Consider the following 19,587-nt stretch of genomic DNA (forward strand, 5'->3'; position numbering starts at 1 on the left):
AATGAAACAAAAACAAAGAAACTATCCCAACGGCATGCATGGTTAAAGCAGTAAATGACACGAGTGCTGACACTGATGAAGGCTAATGATAGTCTAAAGTCCTTTGCACCATGTATATATAAGGCTGATTACATTTAAGGCTGATTACATTTAAGGTTCATTACATTTAGGCTGATTTGCTAACAAAACTAACAATCCTATTCCAACATGAATAGTTTGTTAGCTGAACTGAACCAACATCAGCAGTCAATTCATACTTACCATGAAAGCTGCCATTCCCACAAGCCAGAAAGATGGTATGCATCTTCCAACATCCAAAAGATACTAATTTCGAAGTAAGCAAAGCAAATATCCACAATGAGTATCACTAAGTCAACATGTTACACATTATCTTAAATGTATAAGATAAATTATTTCATATATATCACCAAATTAAGTGTATACGAAAATAAATATTTTGAGAGTTTGGAATATATATTAAGTCATACATTATATGAATGTTACTTAAGTAGACATCATGTCAAGGGGGTAAACATGAGCTAGAAGCAAACTGAAAACAATAAAATAGGTCAAATGCAAAGATACGTCCAAAATGAACAGTGGCTCGTTTAAACAAGGATACATCCAAAATGAACACTGGGTCATATAAAGACATCAAGTACAAGCACTGAGTTATGCAAACACACTGATACATCAAGACTGAACATTGGGCCATATGAACACACTACTACATCAAGAGTCAACACTGTATCACATAAACTCATGGACACATCAATAATGAACAATGGGTCATATAAACACATTGATACATGTAAAATGAACACCAGGCCATGGAACACATTGATACATCAAGATTGAATACTGGTTCACGTAAACAAACAGATACATCAAGATTGAACACTGGGTCATATAAACATAATGTTACATCAATATTGACCAATGGGCCTTCTAACACACTGATACATAAATAATCAACACTGGGTCATATAAACACATAGATGCACCAATATTGAACAATGGGTCTTCTAACACACTGATACATCAAGAATGAACACTGGGTCATATGAATACACTGATATATCAAGAACAAATTCTGGGTCATATGAACACATTGACATATCAATAATGAACACAGGGTCATATAAACATTGATGCATCTATAATGAACACTGGGTCACAAAACCACACTGAGACATCTAGAATGAACCCTGGGTCATATAAATAATGACAAATCAAGAATGAACACTCAGTCATTTAAACACACCGATATATCAAGAATGAACACTGGGTCACATAACCACACTGAGACATCTAGAATGAACCCTGGGTCAAATAAACACTGACATATCAAAAATATACACTGGTTCATATAAACACTGATATATCAAGAATGAACACTGGGTCATATAAACACTGACATATCAAGAATGAACAATGGGTCATATAAACATTGATAAATCTAGAATAAGCACTGGGTCATATAACACATTGACACATCAAGAATGAACACTGGGTCACATAACCACACAGATACATCTAGAATGAGCACTGGGTCATATAAACACTGACATCAAGACTGAAATCTGGGTCATGTAAACACTGATATATCAAGAATGAATACTGTGTCATATAACACATTGATACATCAAGAATGAACACTGGGTCTTATAAACACACCGGTTAGGTACCATGCAAACTGAACTGTTTGAGGAAAAATATATACATGTAAATTTATCAAGCATGACAAACACTGACTTTGGTAGTACGTATTTTTGATAACTGTCGAAAAATGTTGATTATTCCAATGACAAAAATGTAAAGAAAAAAAGCAAGGTGGCTGGAATGCCCATCACATAGGAGTTTTTTTATACCTACAATTGTCCACATACTGTGATATTATTACATACGCTGAGCCCAATCCAACACTAATAATATATTCGATATTCAGCACATTTTGATGGCAATGACTGGTGTAAAACCAGACCAGTACACTATAGTCATGAACGGTGTTGGTGTGAGACCCCTACAAGACATCACAACTTCAATATATTTCAGTTTGTTAAAGAATCTTGAAACAAAGTTTTTTTTAACAACACAAAATGCTGACAATAACTGATTACAAAGCCCCAGACATAAACTATGTCTACCCTACTAAGTCTAGAAACAACCAAAATTACTTGATTTATGATCAAGTTTTATGTAAAATATTTCCTAAGCAGAAACGGTACCAAAAACGTCACTGCAGACAAAATTAACAACATAGGTCTAAATAGTCCCAACAGTGTGTAAACTACAATGAAATCTATAATGAACCGACAGCAAGCACTATATGGACACATATAGCCTATTTAAATGTCAGAACGTTACTCTGATATATGAGATAAGAAGGAAATATGTTTTCAATTCAACAAAACAAAATATATGTTGATAAGAAAAATGATGGCTATTGAGCATAAGCTTGTGACATGGGGAATATACTTGGTCTATATTCTTTCTCGTTCTGTGACATGGGAAACATACTGTGTCTGTCTTCTTTCTAGTTCTGTGACATGGGGAACAGACAGGGTCTGTATTATTTCTAGTTTGATACATTCTAAAACTTTCCATCTGAGGTGGGGAAACAATGAAGCAATGCCACAGCGGCATGTAATGAAGTACTGATTTCAAAATCAACACTCCATCGGCAATTGAAACAGCTAACATATATTTTGGTATCTTTGATTCCCGGAGTCATTTTTACAAAAAACCTAGAGGCGAAATCTTACCATAAGCTGTTGCAGTAAAGACAGCTTGTATCAGTGTCTACGCAGACATGATCCCATCCAACACATTAATCAATATTTGCTATTGGATGAAACTTAAAGCAACTGGCCAAGATTACCATATAGTTTGTATGGCACTGAGATAAAATGGTGAGATTATCTTTTGAAACAGTTGATTCAGAACCTACCCCAACTTTGCTTATGTTGATAGTGTTGAACCCCTTTTAAACCCTCAAACACATAATTCCTCTGAAAATTACATTTATTATGCCTATCCTTCAGACAAGAATTATCTATATTTATGTTTTACAGAAATGAATTTCCTATAGTTATTATGTCCATTCTCAGTTCAAACCTTTGCCCTGGATATGGGGTAAGAAAATAAAAATACATAGGTTTACAGAGACAAAACAATCCCATTCGTACCTGAAGTAAAGGATTGTGCCAATGTCATGGAGGAATCGAAGAAATAAATATAGTTCATTTGCTGCTATCTGAACAGCTCCGGCCTTGTTCAAGTCTTCCAACAAAGTCAATGGAATCACCTGTAGACACAAAATATACATACGATTTAGTTTCCTCGAGTTAAATGTTTCTTATTCATTTCATCCAATGCGATTATCTCCTTCAATTAGTAACTGGACATCTTACCAATTGTAGGTCTAGAATAACAAAAACCGAAACAAAACATTACCCATGTCCAATTCCTCAGTTAACTTCCGTCACATGGAATATTGTCTTTCTTTGACTTAGACTGAGCCTGAAAGAACATCATAACAGGGAGTGAGGAGGGAATTGGGAAGTAAGATCAGATATGCGATATCAAACTATAATTATTTGGGCAAATGTTGCATTTGACAGTCTGGTGAGAGAAAAGTTGCCAAAGTGAATCTGCCCATTGTTGTCAGTAGGGTTCTTTGCTGTACGCTTGAAGATAGCCTGACAAAATTGACAGATGAGTGCCTTCACTCTGATGCAACATAGAGTGAAATGATGAGAAGGTGGACGGAAACTGCCAAACATGTGGCTTATACGAATGGTATAACTGATGTACATGGATACATTGAAATAATTGTTTATACCTTCTTTCACTTGAGAGGGTGGGGACCACAGATCACCAATGCATAATGTAAAATAGAATCGGAAACAATCCCACACACCTAGCTATAAATTAAGAGTTTCGCTAGCACTGAGCTTTCCCCAGATGTCTTGATCTGAACACTATTTGCACTGCCCGTCATTTATCAAGGTGGGGTCAAACCAAATTATTTAAAGAAAAATCAGTGTCACACTATGACGCTTGATGATCATGTTTATTACCAAACATAGCTGCACACGGTTGAACATGGGATGCCGAAAGGTATGTGTGGAAAGCTGTATGGGTATATGTTGCCATCCTCATAGATTTCTGACATACCTTGTTGAAAATGTGGAGTAAATGGTACTTGGAAGTGTTACGGAAGCAGGACGATGGCAAGAGGCTAAAAAAACAAAACAACAGGGAAGTAGTTTAACAAGGTTAATTTTGAGAGTGTCTGTGGACAGATATCACCTGTCGTTATCCTTTCCAACTCCACTAACGTTCTGTATTATTTGTGTGTGTGTGTCCGTACATATGAAGCCACTTAGATATTTATACTGGTAGTCAGTTAGAGTTAACTAAATGGCTGCAAGTACCCTATCATGCCATTCATTCTCTTTGGTAGCTTCCTTCAGCAGCGATAAGAACGTTATTGCTAATAAAGGAAGTTATTCCCAACAAAGGCAAAGGCAGTAACCATCTTGTGCTTTTATGCTCGCCAGAAAAATGCAGTTTCATTAGCAAATATTGTGTCCAATGGGAAAAAGTAGTGGTTCTAACTGCCTTTAAGTTAGCTGCATCCTCAAAACTGAGATGACAGATTGCATTTTCAGCGGCCATTTCATGATACATGTATAGCCCATTTCAATACTGCTGAACACATGGAGATTTCCAATGTTTTTGGCATATGGTGTCAAAGGTATCTTTTCTTTTTGGGCTTCGAAAAGAGAGCTACAACAGGAGCGAATGGCAGGTTTTATTATGAAAGCGGTTCAGCTGCCGTCTAATAGAAGAAGGCAGTTCCTCAATCTGTATTTCAAGAAATTTTATTTTATCCGACATTTTACCAGTGTTGGTGAATGATATTATATGTCGACAAGGCCTGCAGCAGACAACACTTTGATGCCCCACAGAACGTAAGGTAGTATTGGCCTTTGCACACTATCTCAACTGGAACCACAGGAACAGTGGTATGCGTGATGGCACTCTCTTTTACTGTTCCAGCTGTGATTATTGTTGCGTAATAGCAATGAGTCCATATTTGATGAGGCACTGATTTTATTAGGTTGACTAGCTTTTTACCAGATTTAAAACTATGCAAGAGCCACATCACCTTCATCATGCAAGATGGTGACCTCCCTAAAGTTAGAACTTCTCTAGATCCAACCTGGGAATGGAAGGTGACTTCCAGGATAAAGAGGAAGAATCAGGTTCCTTCTTTCTGGCTCAATAGCAATGGTGACGTTCAACTGTTCATGCATACATATGCATGCTGAATTGGTTGGTGGTTTTGTCCCAAGCAACCATTTTATGATAGTATCTGCATAAATCTTGAAAATTATTCCAAAATACTGAAAGAAAGCTATAATTAATCAAAACAACCATTATGGAATGGAACACAGGTAAATCCAATCAGTGTGATGACTAGGGAAAATGTCAAATATGGTGAAAAAGGTTACAGTTGACAACATAAATGTCAAAGATGCACATGACATAACAAATGGCAAAAGACAAATGGGATGATGAAAATGTTGAGATAAATGAGAACTACACAATAGCAGGCAGAAAAGCTTTTAAAATGTCCACAGATTGTATATTTTGCTCCTTGAAATTACAAGCAACAAGAGATTATACAATTTTATGATATGATTTTGTAGATAACTTTTAAATTACCATCACACTGAACCTGTCTCCTCTCTCTCTAATTAGGCATAATACCAATGGACAATGTTGATAAATGCTTAATGTTGAGCTGAAATGGTGTAGGTCAGTTAATCGTGAAACCCATGTCACAATAACGTCACCATAGAAAAGATCGCAAGGAAAATCATTTTTGCAGTAACAATAGCTTTTTAATTCTTGTCCATACACCATAGCAACATTTGGCTGTTAATAATGTAACACATGTCCACATGGAACGTTTATAAAGAAAATAATTTAGAAATACATACACTGTTCTTTCTGGTGCAAAAATATGTCAAAATTGACTGCAACGCAGCACTATATACATTATGTGTATTTGTATTTACACTGTTTATATCAAGTGGCTGTTGGTCAAATGTGCTGTGGTTTTTAATGTCAAAAAATCCAAAAAGTTAAAAAGTGTTTTAAAGCTGAAACACTACCCCAATAGCCTGAAACTATCAACAAGGGTTATGTGCTTATAACTATGATAAAGCGCATTAGATGTTGAAGTTGACTGTCCCTTAATGCCACTTTAAATACTGAGGAAATAAGAGTCAATTGCCTTCCTCAAGGACGCACGAGGCTGCTGACATTAACTGACATGGATGGGTATTAATCACCTGTCACTTGAATTAGGACTCCAGTGCTCTAACGAATGAGTTACCATAGCACAGAGTAACATTAAACATGGTTTTATATTTACTAGATTGCATAACATCATGCAAAAGTGTATTCAGGATTGATGGCCAATGGAAGAACAGCATAAATACTATATGTCAATATGACTATCACAGTAAGAAAAGAAATTATTTGTACATTATCATGCCTGTGAATGCCTACTTTGATTCCAACATCTTTCAGCTTCATCAGCTCTTGTTCCAGAGGAAGCCACCGTGCGGGTATCTCCTCCCCCCAGTATGGCTGATGAAATGCCACCTCAACAATTTTCCTCTTCAAATCCTCCAATTTGCGGTCTAAAATAGTGTTGTCAATGGCAAAGTCCTCATCAACTAAGTGAAGCCTTGTAGGTTTGTCTCTTAGATAAGAACGGATCTCTCTGAAGTACTTTGCACACAGTTCATAACGATAGCTCTGAAATAAGAAAGATAATTTTCAGTCCATTACGTTTCTCCTTGAATACTTACCGATCAGGTTAACATTATGGAAATAAGCCCTCCTACCTCCTGAATCCAGTCCTCCCAAAGGCAAAGATTCTTCTGTTGTGCGTTTATTACATACAAAAAAGGAAATAACTCTTGCACATTACCTTCCCTTGTTACCAACCCGTGGTGGTAGTTTTCAGCTGAGCAAAACATCATGAATGTGATGCTCATATTGAAGGCGACGAGGGGAAGGTATTAAACATATGTGATCGGGCAGGTGTTCTAGGAGAAACAAATACATGTGCTTTCTCCTTCAAATAAGAACTAACATTTGGAGAAGATGTAATAGGTGGAGAGAATGTTGAGCATCATACAAACACATCAATCAATCTCTAAGAGAAGAAGATTGGATTGCCCACTCTCTTAAATAGCAAGCTGCCCAAATGAATGCAACATGGTTAAATCTGGAAAGACGAAATACTAAGATATTCTTTCCACATACGATTTCCAGGTGTATCTTATAAAAGCTGCACAGGGTGCCCAGTCAATGGTTGTGGTGATGACAGTTGAGTCACGCTGCTACTTGTGCGACTGAGGCTAGGTCTACCTGTTCCAGAATGTGTTGTGGAGACAAGTCTTATAGATACATCTCTAGAAGTTTGAATCTGCATGCCAATTGATGGCCTCTATACTATCTTTGATGGACATACGACATTCAAGGCAACTGCTTGAAGAGACTGCTTTTCTCTGATGAGCAGAGCTCTTCATGAGACAGCTCAGTTCCAGTGATGTGACATTACCTCAATCATGATGGACTGAGGGTTTTTCTAGGTCCAAATGAACGAAAGAAGCATCGTTGAGCTCCAAAATCGGGCTCAATCCACCTCAAATAAAATTTGAGCACTTGTAACCGGCCTGTTTGGAAGTCTCTTGGGTTGTGTCAGTAGAAGAGAGAGGTCGTATGATGAGTTGCCGAGCAATCTCAATGAAAATGAAGGTAGGCTAAGGCAACATATAGGGCATGTAGTTTACTGACTCTGCATGTCAAAGCTAATACCATCAAGAAATGGTATGTGCATGAAAGGAGCTTCAGCATGGTCCTGAATTAACCAGTGAATGATTTAGACTTATGTAAGTCAAAGTTGGACAACAAGTGAGATAGGTCATGGTTACAACCAAGATCCTTCTGACATGATAATATAACATGTCCAATGGGATGTAAAACCGGCCATTAATTTTACTCGGAACTAATATTAACTCTTAGAGCAGTCAAATAAAACAAGTCAGCTACTTTTGGGACAGTCACACTGGAAATAACGATGTTTTTTTTTTTGCCATGCACTAATCCCTGACAACATTCAGTTTACCATCATGAGCCTTTAAAGTGGAAGGTCTTTTAGGCTGTGCAATCTTTTCTATGACTGAAGGGTTGAATTGTTTCTAATACACGGTTTTCCAGACAAGAGCTAGGCATGAAGACGCAGACTGCCTGGACAAGGATAAAACACGTTGCCTCATGACTGTTTCCTGGTAGATATGTCATTAGAGTGAGAAGATTGTTGATCCAGGATTTGTTCCAGTGGAGAGAAGTAATCATAATCAATATGAACGTCTGCACCTCAAGATCATTGTGGGGAGATTGGCAAAAGTCAACATACCACTTCAAATTAAGACATTTTGGAAATAAGATCGTTGGGGATGGGGGTGCAAGACAAAGGCAAACATATCCTCCCAACAAAGAGAAAGAGCGTAAATGGACCAAACCTCGATATCTTGCACTGGATATATGAAGGTGGACTATTTGTGATTATACCTGGATGCAAAAGGATCGATCATGGGATGCCCCCATAGGGGTTGTCCATAAAGGAAATCCGCAGATAATACATGTTTTACTACCCAACTCTCCCTTGTACACCTTTGTATGCATGTGGCTTACCCACTCCCCGTACGTCCGGACCTAGCATTATACACTGCTCTATGGTCCGGTAGTGTAATAGCTGGTGCTCTCAAAATACAACCCTCACTGATGTCATCACAACATGTAGCTCAAAACAAAACAACAAAAAATAAACAGAAAGTTCTTTCTTAAAAAGTCTTTATTTAGAATTTACAACTAAAGTTGTCATCTCAAAGAAACCTAAATTTGACGGACTGTCACTCTCTTACTCCACTTCAACTAATACAGACTGTAGCTAGTCAAATAAGTTGTGAACAATTGGCAGACCATCATCACTACTTTCAGTTGCGGAAGTTGATGATGCAGTTGACAGAATAGCGCTAACAGATTCAGGCTCCACAGCGCCTATGTCTGCCACCTCAGCTTGTGTGCTCACTGTTGCCTGCCTGTGAATACGGTCATGATTGACTGAGAGGGAAAGTACAGGCCACACTGATTACAAACGAGCTTCTCAAGATCAGCAGTCGCCGACGGACAGTATAAATCAAATGTCATCCTCAGGAAGTCGTGTGAAGGATGCAGATGTAAAAGAGCCAGTCGTTGATAAAGGATCGAAGCGTTCCACTGTTGTTGACAACTGGTACATAGGTAATCCCTTTATATGTGATGTAGTTTGGAACAGGTGGAGGTAAAAATCATCCAGGAAACATATCACTGTAGTTATTGCGACGCTGACAACAGCAGGATTCAATGTTGCACTTCACAATCTGCAAGCAATAACGCGACTGTTTCATGTGACGACTTGACCACTCATCTGAAGTTGGATTGATATCCAGTTTTCCTGCATCACATGATACAAAAGATGCTACCACACCAAATCCATCAATAACCGTTGAGCTCCAGATTTCTGCCAACACTTTACCGCCTTCTGGAAATTGGCCCTTTCCAACTCTCACATGTCTTGCCATTGCTGTCCAAATGAGATCCATGATGACTGTAAGGCAGAATCAATCCTGATAGGTCGCATGACAGAGTAGCTATGCGTCGTTCGACGGTGTTGTAGGCAGAGTGCCCTGGCGCATGGCAAGCAACGAAAATTGCATGCAGGTTGTTTCAGTGGAAGGCTTAATAGGCTGCCCCTAGTGTTTTCAGAAATCGAGGATTCTCATCCGGACTGCCATCTGCTGTTATGACCACAATCGGCTTCACTGATCCATTACTACACATAAAAGGCTGAAAAGCAGGAAGTTGTTTGAGTTCTTCAAAATCATCAGCGTGTGTCATTGCTGTGCTACTGCCATGGTTCCCACTATGAAGATAGCAGTTGGCCCTGAATACGATACAGCCCCTGGTTTTATAACACATGCAGCATAGACTGATTGTGGCGTTCAGCTATGACCCAATCGTGATTTGGCAGCTGCATACGATACTCCATGTGCATCAGAATTGGCGCCTGCTTATTTGCATCCAGTAGCATATTGGGATACGTTCCTTGTCATCTTGGCTCAAGAACAAAGCAGTGTTCTCCCACAGCGACAGCGAGATCTTTCAAGTAGCACATTGTAGCTGAGGCAAAATGAACATTCACATGATTGCACCTTTCACTGTTTGCTGCCTTAAGCAGCATAACAGGCACTGATGGTCATGTGACGCTTACCTTCAGCCGTCGCTGAATTACACAAATCTTTCCAGGAAAAAGAATTATTTCTTTTGAAATCCAAACGATCTGTAGAAAATTACAACACAAAAATCTGACTACAACACAAGAACACAACTTGATGCTAAGTGTAAAAGCCAGAAAACAGATCTCTCTCTCTAAAACAAAGGTTATATAGTATTCTAAGACGCAGTTTCGAAATTCCCCAAATTGCCAAATCAAAAGAGGGGTCACGTGATCGTGTTTGCATATAACAAAGATCACGTACACATAATATATCCTTCATTAGACCAATGATTGTACTTTGAGGATAAAATTTCAAAAAATTGTTTACTTCTTAACCCATGTAATCCCATAATGACCTTGACAACAACCAATCATTTTAAAATAAAAACAGTACTTATTCACGTGGCTGCTACTAATCTTGAATCAAGGTCAGAATCCAGGTCAACACCTGGTGTTTATGAAAGAATGATTAATGTCAACCGATTTTCTGGAAAAATATCATGTCCAGAGAATAAATTTACATTATAATAGCATATAATATAATAAAATATTTAAAACTGACAAACAATTCAATTAAAATAAATATGAATTAAATCTGATATACGTAACAATATTCTTAAATAATATGTAGTATTAGCCGGAAAAATATAAATATTAAAATGTTTATTAAACTGTGTGTTGTCTATGTCACTGATTAACAAACAAGGCAGCTGGAGTCGATGCTTTCAGATATACTGTGCGATGCAGCATTGGCTATTGCAGCCAGCCACCTGCTTTTAGGCCAACACATTCATATATACCCAACATGTCGGCCAATTCTGCGCGTCGGGTAATTCTGCGCAACGATATGTCATTACTGTAAACATTGGATCACGTGTTATTTTGGTTCAAAAATCCATTTTGTATCAAGAAACAACGATCGTGCTTTAATCAAGGACAGTGATATTCTAAATGTCAACATGTAGACCCACTCCATGGCCTTCTTGAACCTGTAACCCAGAACATCCGATTTGCTATGCAGCCTTTAGAATCATAAAAATAATTACATTATTTAGAATATGGAAATGTAAATCTTATAAAAATTCTGAATCTTAATCCAAGTTTCTCATTTTGCAAGAAGTTGTCCCACACGTACAAAATTGTCTGCTACCCATCGCATAAACTTGCCGCTAGATCGAAATTCCAGGGCGAAGTTTGTTTATAAATTCTTTAGTAATTTTTCCCCATAAACAAGACGTTGTAAACACATTACATCCTATTCAATGTTGTCTCTATTCCATATATTAGCTTATTTTTTATATCAAATATTGAATTTTTTACAGGATCGGTTTAGTTGTTTAATAGTTCTTGCCATTATTGGCATTGATACGTTGAATTTTGTAAAACTACCTATAACACTGACCTATTTACTCAACTGAAGTGCTGAAAGAAACAGTCCAAAGTAATTTATTTCATTTCTATAGCCGGATATATAAACATTACATGTTTTCAAAGCTGTGCGCGTAATAGGTCGACCTTTCGTGAGTGATGAAAACATGGGGTTGGTATCCGGTGTGTCCAAATTAATATTAGTATCAATAGATTATTCAGGTGACAATTGCCACTTTTCAAATGGTAGGCATCACAATATTTTATTTTCGTCAATTGGTCGAATTCGGTATGAATTTTGCTTCAATATTGGAGACGGAAACTTAAGTGCGCAGAAATGCTTGACAGCATTGTATTCTGTGGCACAAATCGTACGAAAAAATTAACAAATAATTTATACTTAGTGATCACCCATTAATGATGTCTGCAAAACATACTGGAATACATGTAGTAACCCTATAGCAGCTGATCAACAGAGAATGTCATAACATAAAATACTAGCTTCCGAAGGTCGCAAGGTCCTTTACACCTGTCCCCTTGTAAGCAGTTGTCCCCAATTAAACAAACCTCCCTCTCCCATCTTTGCGGACGTCCTTTATGGAAAACCCAAAATTGGCAAATCCTATGAAAGACTGGCCGATGGAAGGATATTCTGTGTGGAGAACCTCTCCTATCCTTGACAGCAAAGCAGCAAACAGTTTGAGTCTGCTGGGAATATGTCCGATGTGGATGTCGATGTTGAGCTGCGTTCACAAACAGCTGAAGGTCCAGGGCATAATGTAGAACTGGGGTTATTTGGTACAGCATTATTTGAGATAGTGTGTCACCACCACTGATTTGCCTGACATGGACAGGATGAACTTATTCTGAAGACCGTAACTTCAACAATGAAAAGCTAAGGACAGATTTCATCTCCAAGAGATTGATGAGCAGACCTGTGTCATCCAGACCCCACTGTCACTGTTAGAGTCAAAGTCAGGTCACTGATGGGTAATCCTGTAGTGATCCAACTTTTCTTGTGCCACTGGTCTAGGAATGATACTATCTCACTCGTTACCATAATCCTTTACTCGAGGGACATCTTTGAAACAGGAAGGTCATTTAAAAGGGCGCATGTAGAGGTGATAATATTCGCTTCTGGTTCAAACAATTCTCGGAGTTGCAGAAATATGATAAAAGTGATCCATTTCGTGGTGGAAATTGATTCTGTTTGGAAGGTATGGACAAAGATCGGATTTCCTAAATGATCAGAAAACACTGATGACACAAAAGGGAATGATAACATTTTATACTTTGACATGAATGGAACTGATCATATATTTTGTGGAGAATGTCGTACGCCATTGCGGGTTTAGATAAAATCATACGGAACATGGATATGACAAAGTAGAGTAGTTGCATAAAGATCCAATGACTTATATTTAAGTCAGTAGAGGTCGCGAAATGCTAGGTGTATGAACTGTAAGAATGTAAGTAAAGACGGATGAAAGGGAATATAAGATTATGTGTCAGTCAGATAGAGGGATGAGGCAAACTCATTTAGACAGATGGAGTGGTGAACTGATCTTATCATGTCATCTTAAATGCTCGTCCTGTGTAGAACAAAAACTTGGAGTAAAGCACCAGATATTGTGGCTTCTGAACAAATTCCACTGCCCGATTCTCAATATAAATTGGGAACGGTTGCTGAAAAGATCCTTAACTGAATCTGGAAATGTGCACTTGGAATACGTGAGACATGATGCATGATATTGTCGATGGCTTTGAATTCTTACATTGGGTATACTTAATCATCACAGCAAATATGGAATGACAAAGTAAATACAAACAAAATGCATAGTTAAATGCATTGAGAATGCCAGAGACAACCTCTACATCATGGGTAATAAATAGTGTTAGCAAACACGAACTTAAACATGTTCTTTTACAATGTAGCCATGTTGAGCCATGCAACGAGATACTGCAGAAGCTACGTCTACACAGCTATGCAAATTTGTATACTTGTGATCGAAATATAAAACTAATGTATACCACCTTTAGAATAATCTTTAATACATCCAAAAGTAACAAAATCCGCAGTGGATAGGATGAAAAGTAGCACAAATTTTAAATGGATGTTGTGAGGCTTAATTAAAAATGTTGCCAGTTCACAGCAAAAGCTTAAAACTAGTGCCAACTGTTAAAGACAAGGGGAGGTAAAGGGCAAGAGGCATTGCCCTTTGTCTACATAATATAGACAGAAAAGACGAACTTGCGTCTTTGGGAGGGCTGGATTCAGAAGGTAATAGGGGTTATATTCCTAGCGTTAATGTGTTCGTGGAATGTATACAAAGGTGAAGGAGATAGTGACAAAGTGTGTTACCTAATAGGGTAAAGTACTTAAAGCTTTTAAAAATTATACGCTGTACTAAATCCAATTATTATTTGTATTAATAGTATTTGTAGTAGGATGCTCAACATGGTTCACGATATAGTAAATTATGTAATCAACTGAATACGTTTAATGCTCGAATTTTTAAAGACCTGGTTAAATGCACCTCAATCCCAATTTAATTTCTCCCTATTTAAGGCTATTGACTATTTTTTGTTTTTCTTGCAATGTTTGTAAGATTTCTTGTTTGTTTAGTGTTAACTTGGTAGAAATGAATATTTTACAGTGATCGTGGTATGCATGTATTACACAAGTGAAGACAATAAAGTAGTTTATAGTGGCAATTGTGTCAAAGAAAGTGACAGTTTGAAAATAAAGGAATATTTATAACAAAGCAGAATGTAATGCCAATGATGGAACTTACAATGTCATTTTTTTAAAACATACCGAAACATCAAAATGTATGGGACATTAAATACACAGAAGAAAAGCGGAATGAATACAACTCATTTCCTTAATTTAGGATACGTTTGCTCGATGGAGACCACTCTGCTGTCCTAGTTGTTAGAACATCTGTTTTGGATGGGGGAGTTTGCGGGTTCAAACCCCGGCCAAGTCATAACAAAGACATATAAGAATGGTACTAACAGCTACTTGCTTAGCATTAGGAGGTTAGTGTTGGGATTGGTCTGCCTTGTGTCAGGGTAATGTGACTTGGTGGACATCCTGCTACATGTCTGTGGCATTATGCCCCAGTGCTAAACATTACTATAAACTGCCACACTGTAAATATCGTAATAATATGTGGAAAATCAAAATCACACACACACATACTGGTATGGAAACAAGCAGAACGTTAAATAGGCGTGGATAAAGAGGCCGAACGAAACCGAATGCAAAATATTCACGATCAAGGGCTCACGGTACCCGAATAACACAATAAAAATACCACAAAAAAGTAATGTCAACCATTCACAGTTTTTGTTTGTCACCCTTACAAAATCTTATCTAATTTAAAAGTGTTTCACTCTGCCATTTTAAATCGTAAACACTACTCATTCATCTTGCAATACTTATTAATTAATTCATCTATCAGTGATTAACATGTCACTATTATAGGTATCATTATCATCCACCGAATTGAATCATGTCATAGATATGATCATTCATTTTGGAAAATGCGTAATGAAAATCCAGCTTTATTGAAATTCAAAGATTTTTTAAAACGAATATTCAATTCCAAGGCATTTTAAAATTCGCAACATAAGTTGATATTTTACAAGTGTCCAAGACCTTGTAACATCATCATTGAATCCAATGCCCAGAACAGAACAAAATGATATGCAGGAGGGCAATTCAGGCATAGTTCATACCCCGATCCCAAACATTAATCAATTGTTACATAGCCTCCAGCAGCCAATGTAAAACATATTAAGTAGAAGAAAAATAACTTGAGACTACAACGGCATCATTTTTAGAATATAATTTGTTATCAAAGAATCTGACTTTAGACATAGTAATCTAATATTTAAAATCTTAATCTTAACTTTTAATTTGAATCATAGGACTAGTATTTTGCAGACATACTCTGAAACATCTACTCCTCATAATGCATCCCCAATTTGCATTACTCTGTGTACAATAGTATGCTCATAGCTTGATATGCGGTCATGAAGTAAATGCGTTAGGACTATGGGTCCTGAAATATGTAGTATAAAGTAAATGCGTTAGAACACTGGGTCCTGAAATAGCGGCCACGAAGTAAATGTGTTATGACTCTGGGTCCTGAAATATGTTGCATATATTAAATGTGTTAGGACTCTGGGCCTTGAAATAGCGGCCATGAAGTAAATGTGTTAGGACTTTGGGTCCTGAAATAGCATAAAGGAAGTAAAACCAATAATTTAAGAATAATTCAACAAACAACGCATGTCCCGATAACACAAAGTCAAAACACTATATATTTCATGTATTGATCATTCCAAATAATCATAAGTGTCCTATCACAATGTCGAGTAATATGGTATGTTCTGAATGACTTCTGTCTTGAATTCGCTGATATATCACTGATGTAATCCAAGATGTATTTTAATGTATGCACAAGGTCCAAGTAATGAATTAACCCAAAGCAATGAGCACTTTAGTAATTCCATGAATGATTAAAACAAATAAGTTCTGTCTTATTATTTCCTCTTTCGGCAACACAAAAAAACTCAACAGATTCCCAAAGCTGTGTCAACAAAAATGGAATAAATTCGTTACCAACACTTATTTACACACCTCACCTGACCTATGGCCTAATGTAATGTTATACATTCTAACATGAAAAACAGCCTAACTGTAAACAAGACTAGGCCTTCAACTCAAATATTATGAAACATCCAGCTTACAACATAAATCTGCAGAAGATATGAAATCTTAGCTTAATCCTGTAAAAGTAAAATATATGTGGCAATGACCTTTTGTGGCAGCAATGTTGTATGAATAAAGAATTATTAATGTAATGATAAATCATGAGCTAAATGCAAACAATTAACAGAAGCCATGAGGAGAGTTAAACTAATTTAAATATTTTAACACTCACATGGTTCTATTGCATAGTTTGCCCCTTTCATGAGATACATTATCCTTGCTTGGTTGATGAGAACTTGCCTCCCACTGAGTGACATTCCAGGAGATTGTTGAAGTTGACCCTATGACCCAGAGCATTGACCAATGATTATAATCCTATTTCAAGGTCATAATCCATTAGTGGGACATATGTATCATGGGAGGAGGTGACCTGGCAATAGTAACAGGTGATTATTATATCATTAAAATTAGAAAAGTGGCGGGCATGCAAAGTTGATTCCCTTTCCTAATCTGATGCCTGAAAACCAACTAACAGTACCCAGCTGGGTTCTCAGAGCATGATACTCCTCCTTGAAGGGTTGGTGTGACTCATTCTCAGTCCTATGGGAATGGAAAGGATTTGCTCCTCCTCACATAGGATCCAACTCATTCTCTAACATATAGGAGTGAAAAGGGTGATGCTTCCCTGTCACAAGTACTGTGATTCATTCTCTGCCTGTTCATTTCCTCCTTTGAGAGGGACCCCATGAGTCTTATGTATCTCTAATGCTAGTGGTGACACCTAAATGGACCCCCGTCTATCCTTTCATCATCTGAGATATCGTGTGATTGTATATTTTTTATCTATATTTATAGATTTTTTAAATTTTCAAGTGCAGTCATTGGATAGCAGTATAAAGCAGCATGAAAATATTTCATTCTTTTAAAGGTAGCTATTTCCTAGAATATGTAAAATTGCAGCAAAACAGTGCATTAGGACTGTAGCACAAGACCAGACAAACTAAAGCACAAACAAAATATAAAGCTGACAAACAACATAATGAGGTACATGAAAAAAATAACATAATGAAAAAGCCCAACAATCAATGTTGGATAGTAACCGAAAATCAAATATTCAAATAGATATTTCATGAAATGTTACCAATGGAACTGTGAAGAAACAACAATCAGGAAATGGAGAAAAGGAGTATAAAATACCAGCGAAGGAAAACAAATTACATCAAAAATGGCATTACAGCTGGCATTAAAATACGGGAAATGAACAGCTTAGCGTCAAAAAAGATAATTTAATCGAAATGTGTAAAATAGTGAAAAAGATTGTCAATAGATTTGCACAAGAAAAGAAAATGTCATACCATTTTTTTAAGATTAGCAATAGCTAATAAGTTATCATATATAGATGGAATACTGTTTTAAACAGCTAACATCTACATAACGTTTGAGTCGTCTTTATGTTGAACCATTCGAATGCATTGAGACAGTTAGCACAACAGTCAACACCTTTAAAATAATTTTATGAAATCAAACCCAATACCCTGAAACACAATTAGTCAGATACTTGAAAATTAAATAGTGGGAGTAATCGTAAATTGCTTGATAATGTGCCATCGATGAGACTGTTTGTGACATTCTTATAAACTCACCTGCACGTAACAAGCAGGTACCAGTCCCACTTCACCCAGGGTATTTCTAACCTTCCACCATCCAAAACCTTCCAATGATTTATCAATCAAGATCAATTGATCCCCCTCTAAGATACTCAATTCTCCTGGTTCACTGCGTGTGTAATCACACATTGCTATTAAAGTCTCAGGATTATTGTGATCTTTTAATCCTGATGTAGAATATTTGTCTGCACATCTCTGAAATAATGTCATAATCAAAATAAATGGCAGATCAGGATTCATCAAACATCTATGACGAATGATGAGTAATTATTTTCAACCATCTGCAAGACAACTAAATGTATTCAAAAGAGGTTTTTCCAAAATCAAATAATTATGTATAATGTGAATAAAACCTGTCTCATGACAGGATGTGACATTATCAATTATTAATAGTCCGGTTATCAAACTTCTGATGTTAATTAATTGTTGGGTTACCACTGTCAGTGTTAAATACTACACTATAATTTAAATTTCTTAGTGCAATGTAAGTGTCACCTCTCTAAAGCCAGATCTGAGACTGACATTCTGTGGAATGAAGTCAGAATCCATATTATTGCGCACAAACCTACATATGCAGTGATCCCCAATATACTAGAGTCTGGCAGACTCAAGGTATATATTACACATCTGGTGCATAATGTTTTGTTGACGGCAATTATTGTTTAAAGACTAAGAACACTGTTGATATTTCTATGTAAATTTAATGTTGTAATTTGGAATTTATTTTTTTCACATTGATTCAGATTGATTTTTCTTTTTAAAATTGGGTTAAATATATGTCGTTAAATAAAGTAAACCTTCAGCAAATGGATTCCCCTTATGTTCAAAATCAGGAAAGAAAAATAGTGTGACAAAACTAATGTAAAGAACGTACCTATTTCCCCTTCGGACTTGGTATTTTAATCATATTCAGTACAATTCAGCTGATGGTACACAAAGTTTCTTTATTGCTGCTAAAATTATATTTTTAGTATATCGCCATATCCTGTAGTTTTCATGATTGCTGTCCTTCTTAATCATATCTTCATTAAACTTGTTGTCTTCTGTCCGTGTTTCGTATGTGAAAGTTCTGTTCAACTCAGCCATGTCTTTATCTTACTGACACCTAAATATATTCTTGTACCCATCTATTTATTTGCCAAATTGCATTTCAAATTATTCTTCAGTAGCATCATAAGTCATCAATTAACTTTTGTTCCAATGCATAGTAATGTTGATTTAAGAAATTTAAGATAATTGCACGGCAAAATGACAGTAGGCAAGATGAAAACATGGCTAGAAAAGAACACAATGTAGTAACTGCACAAATATTATAATATCTTCATAGAGTTGAACTTGAAATACAACAAGGATAATAATCACAAGAAATTCAAACATCTATTCTCTAGAAAGGTAAAGAGCCCAAAATTTCGGAAACA

At 36.7% G+C, this 19,587-nt stretch overlaps 1 protein-coding gene across 1 annotated transcript in view; it reads right to left on the reverse strand.

The window, feature by feature from the left end:
- Positions 1–19,255, reverse strand: part of LOC149789641 (uncharacterized) — a 64,090-nt gene extending 44,835 nt beyond the window's left edge. The window contains exons 1-4 of the mRNA XM_089973078.1: positions 19,103–19,255; positions 18,146–18,364; positions 6,589–6,840; positions 3,189–3,307 (exon numbers count right to left, since the gene is read on the reverse strand). Of these exons, the coding sequence (XP_089829204.1) occupies positions 3,189–3,307; positions 6,589–6,840; positions 18,146–18,364; positions 19,103–19,255 (743 nt within the window). The remainder of the gene's footprint in view (positions 1–3,188; positions 3,308–6,588; positions 6,841–18,145; positions 18,365–19,102) is intronic.
- Between the last annotated feature and the right edge of the window lie 332 nt (positions 19,256–19,587).

The sequence above is a fragment of the Sinohyriopsis cumingii genome, chromosome 10, assembly GCF_028554795.1.
Source record: "Sinohyriopsis cumingii isolate HCF-2022 chromosome 10, ASM2855479v2, whole genome shotgun sequence".
NCBI classification, from domain to species: domain Eukaryota; kingdom Metazoa; phylum Mollusca; class Bivalvia; order Unionida; family Unionidae; genus Sinohyriopsis; species Sinohyriopsis cumingii.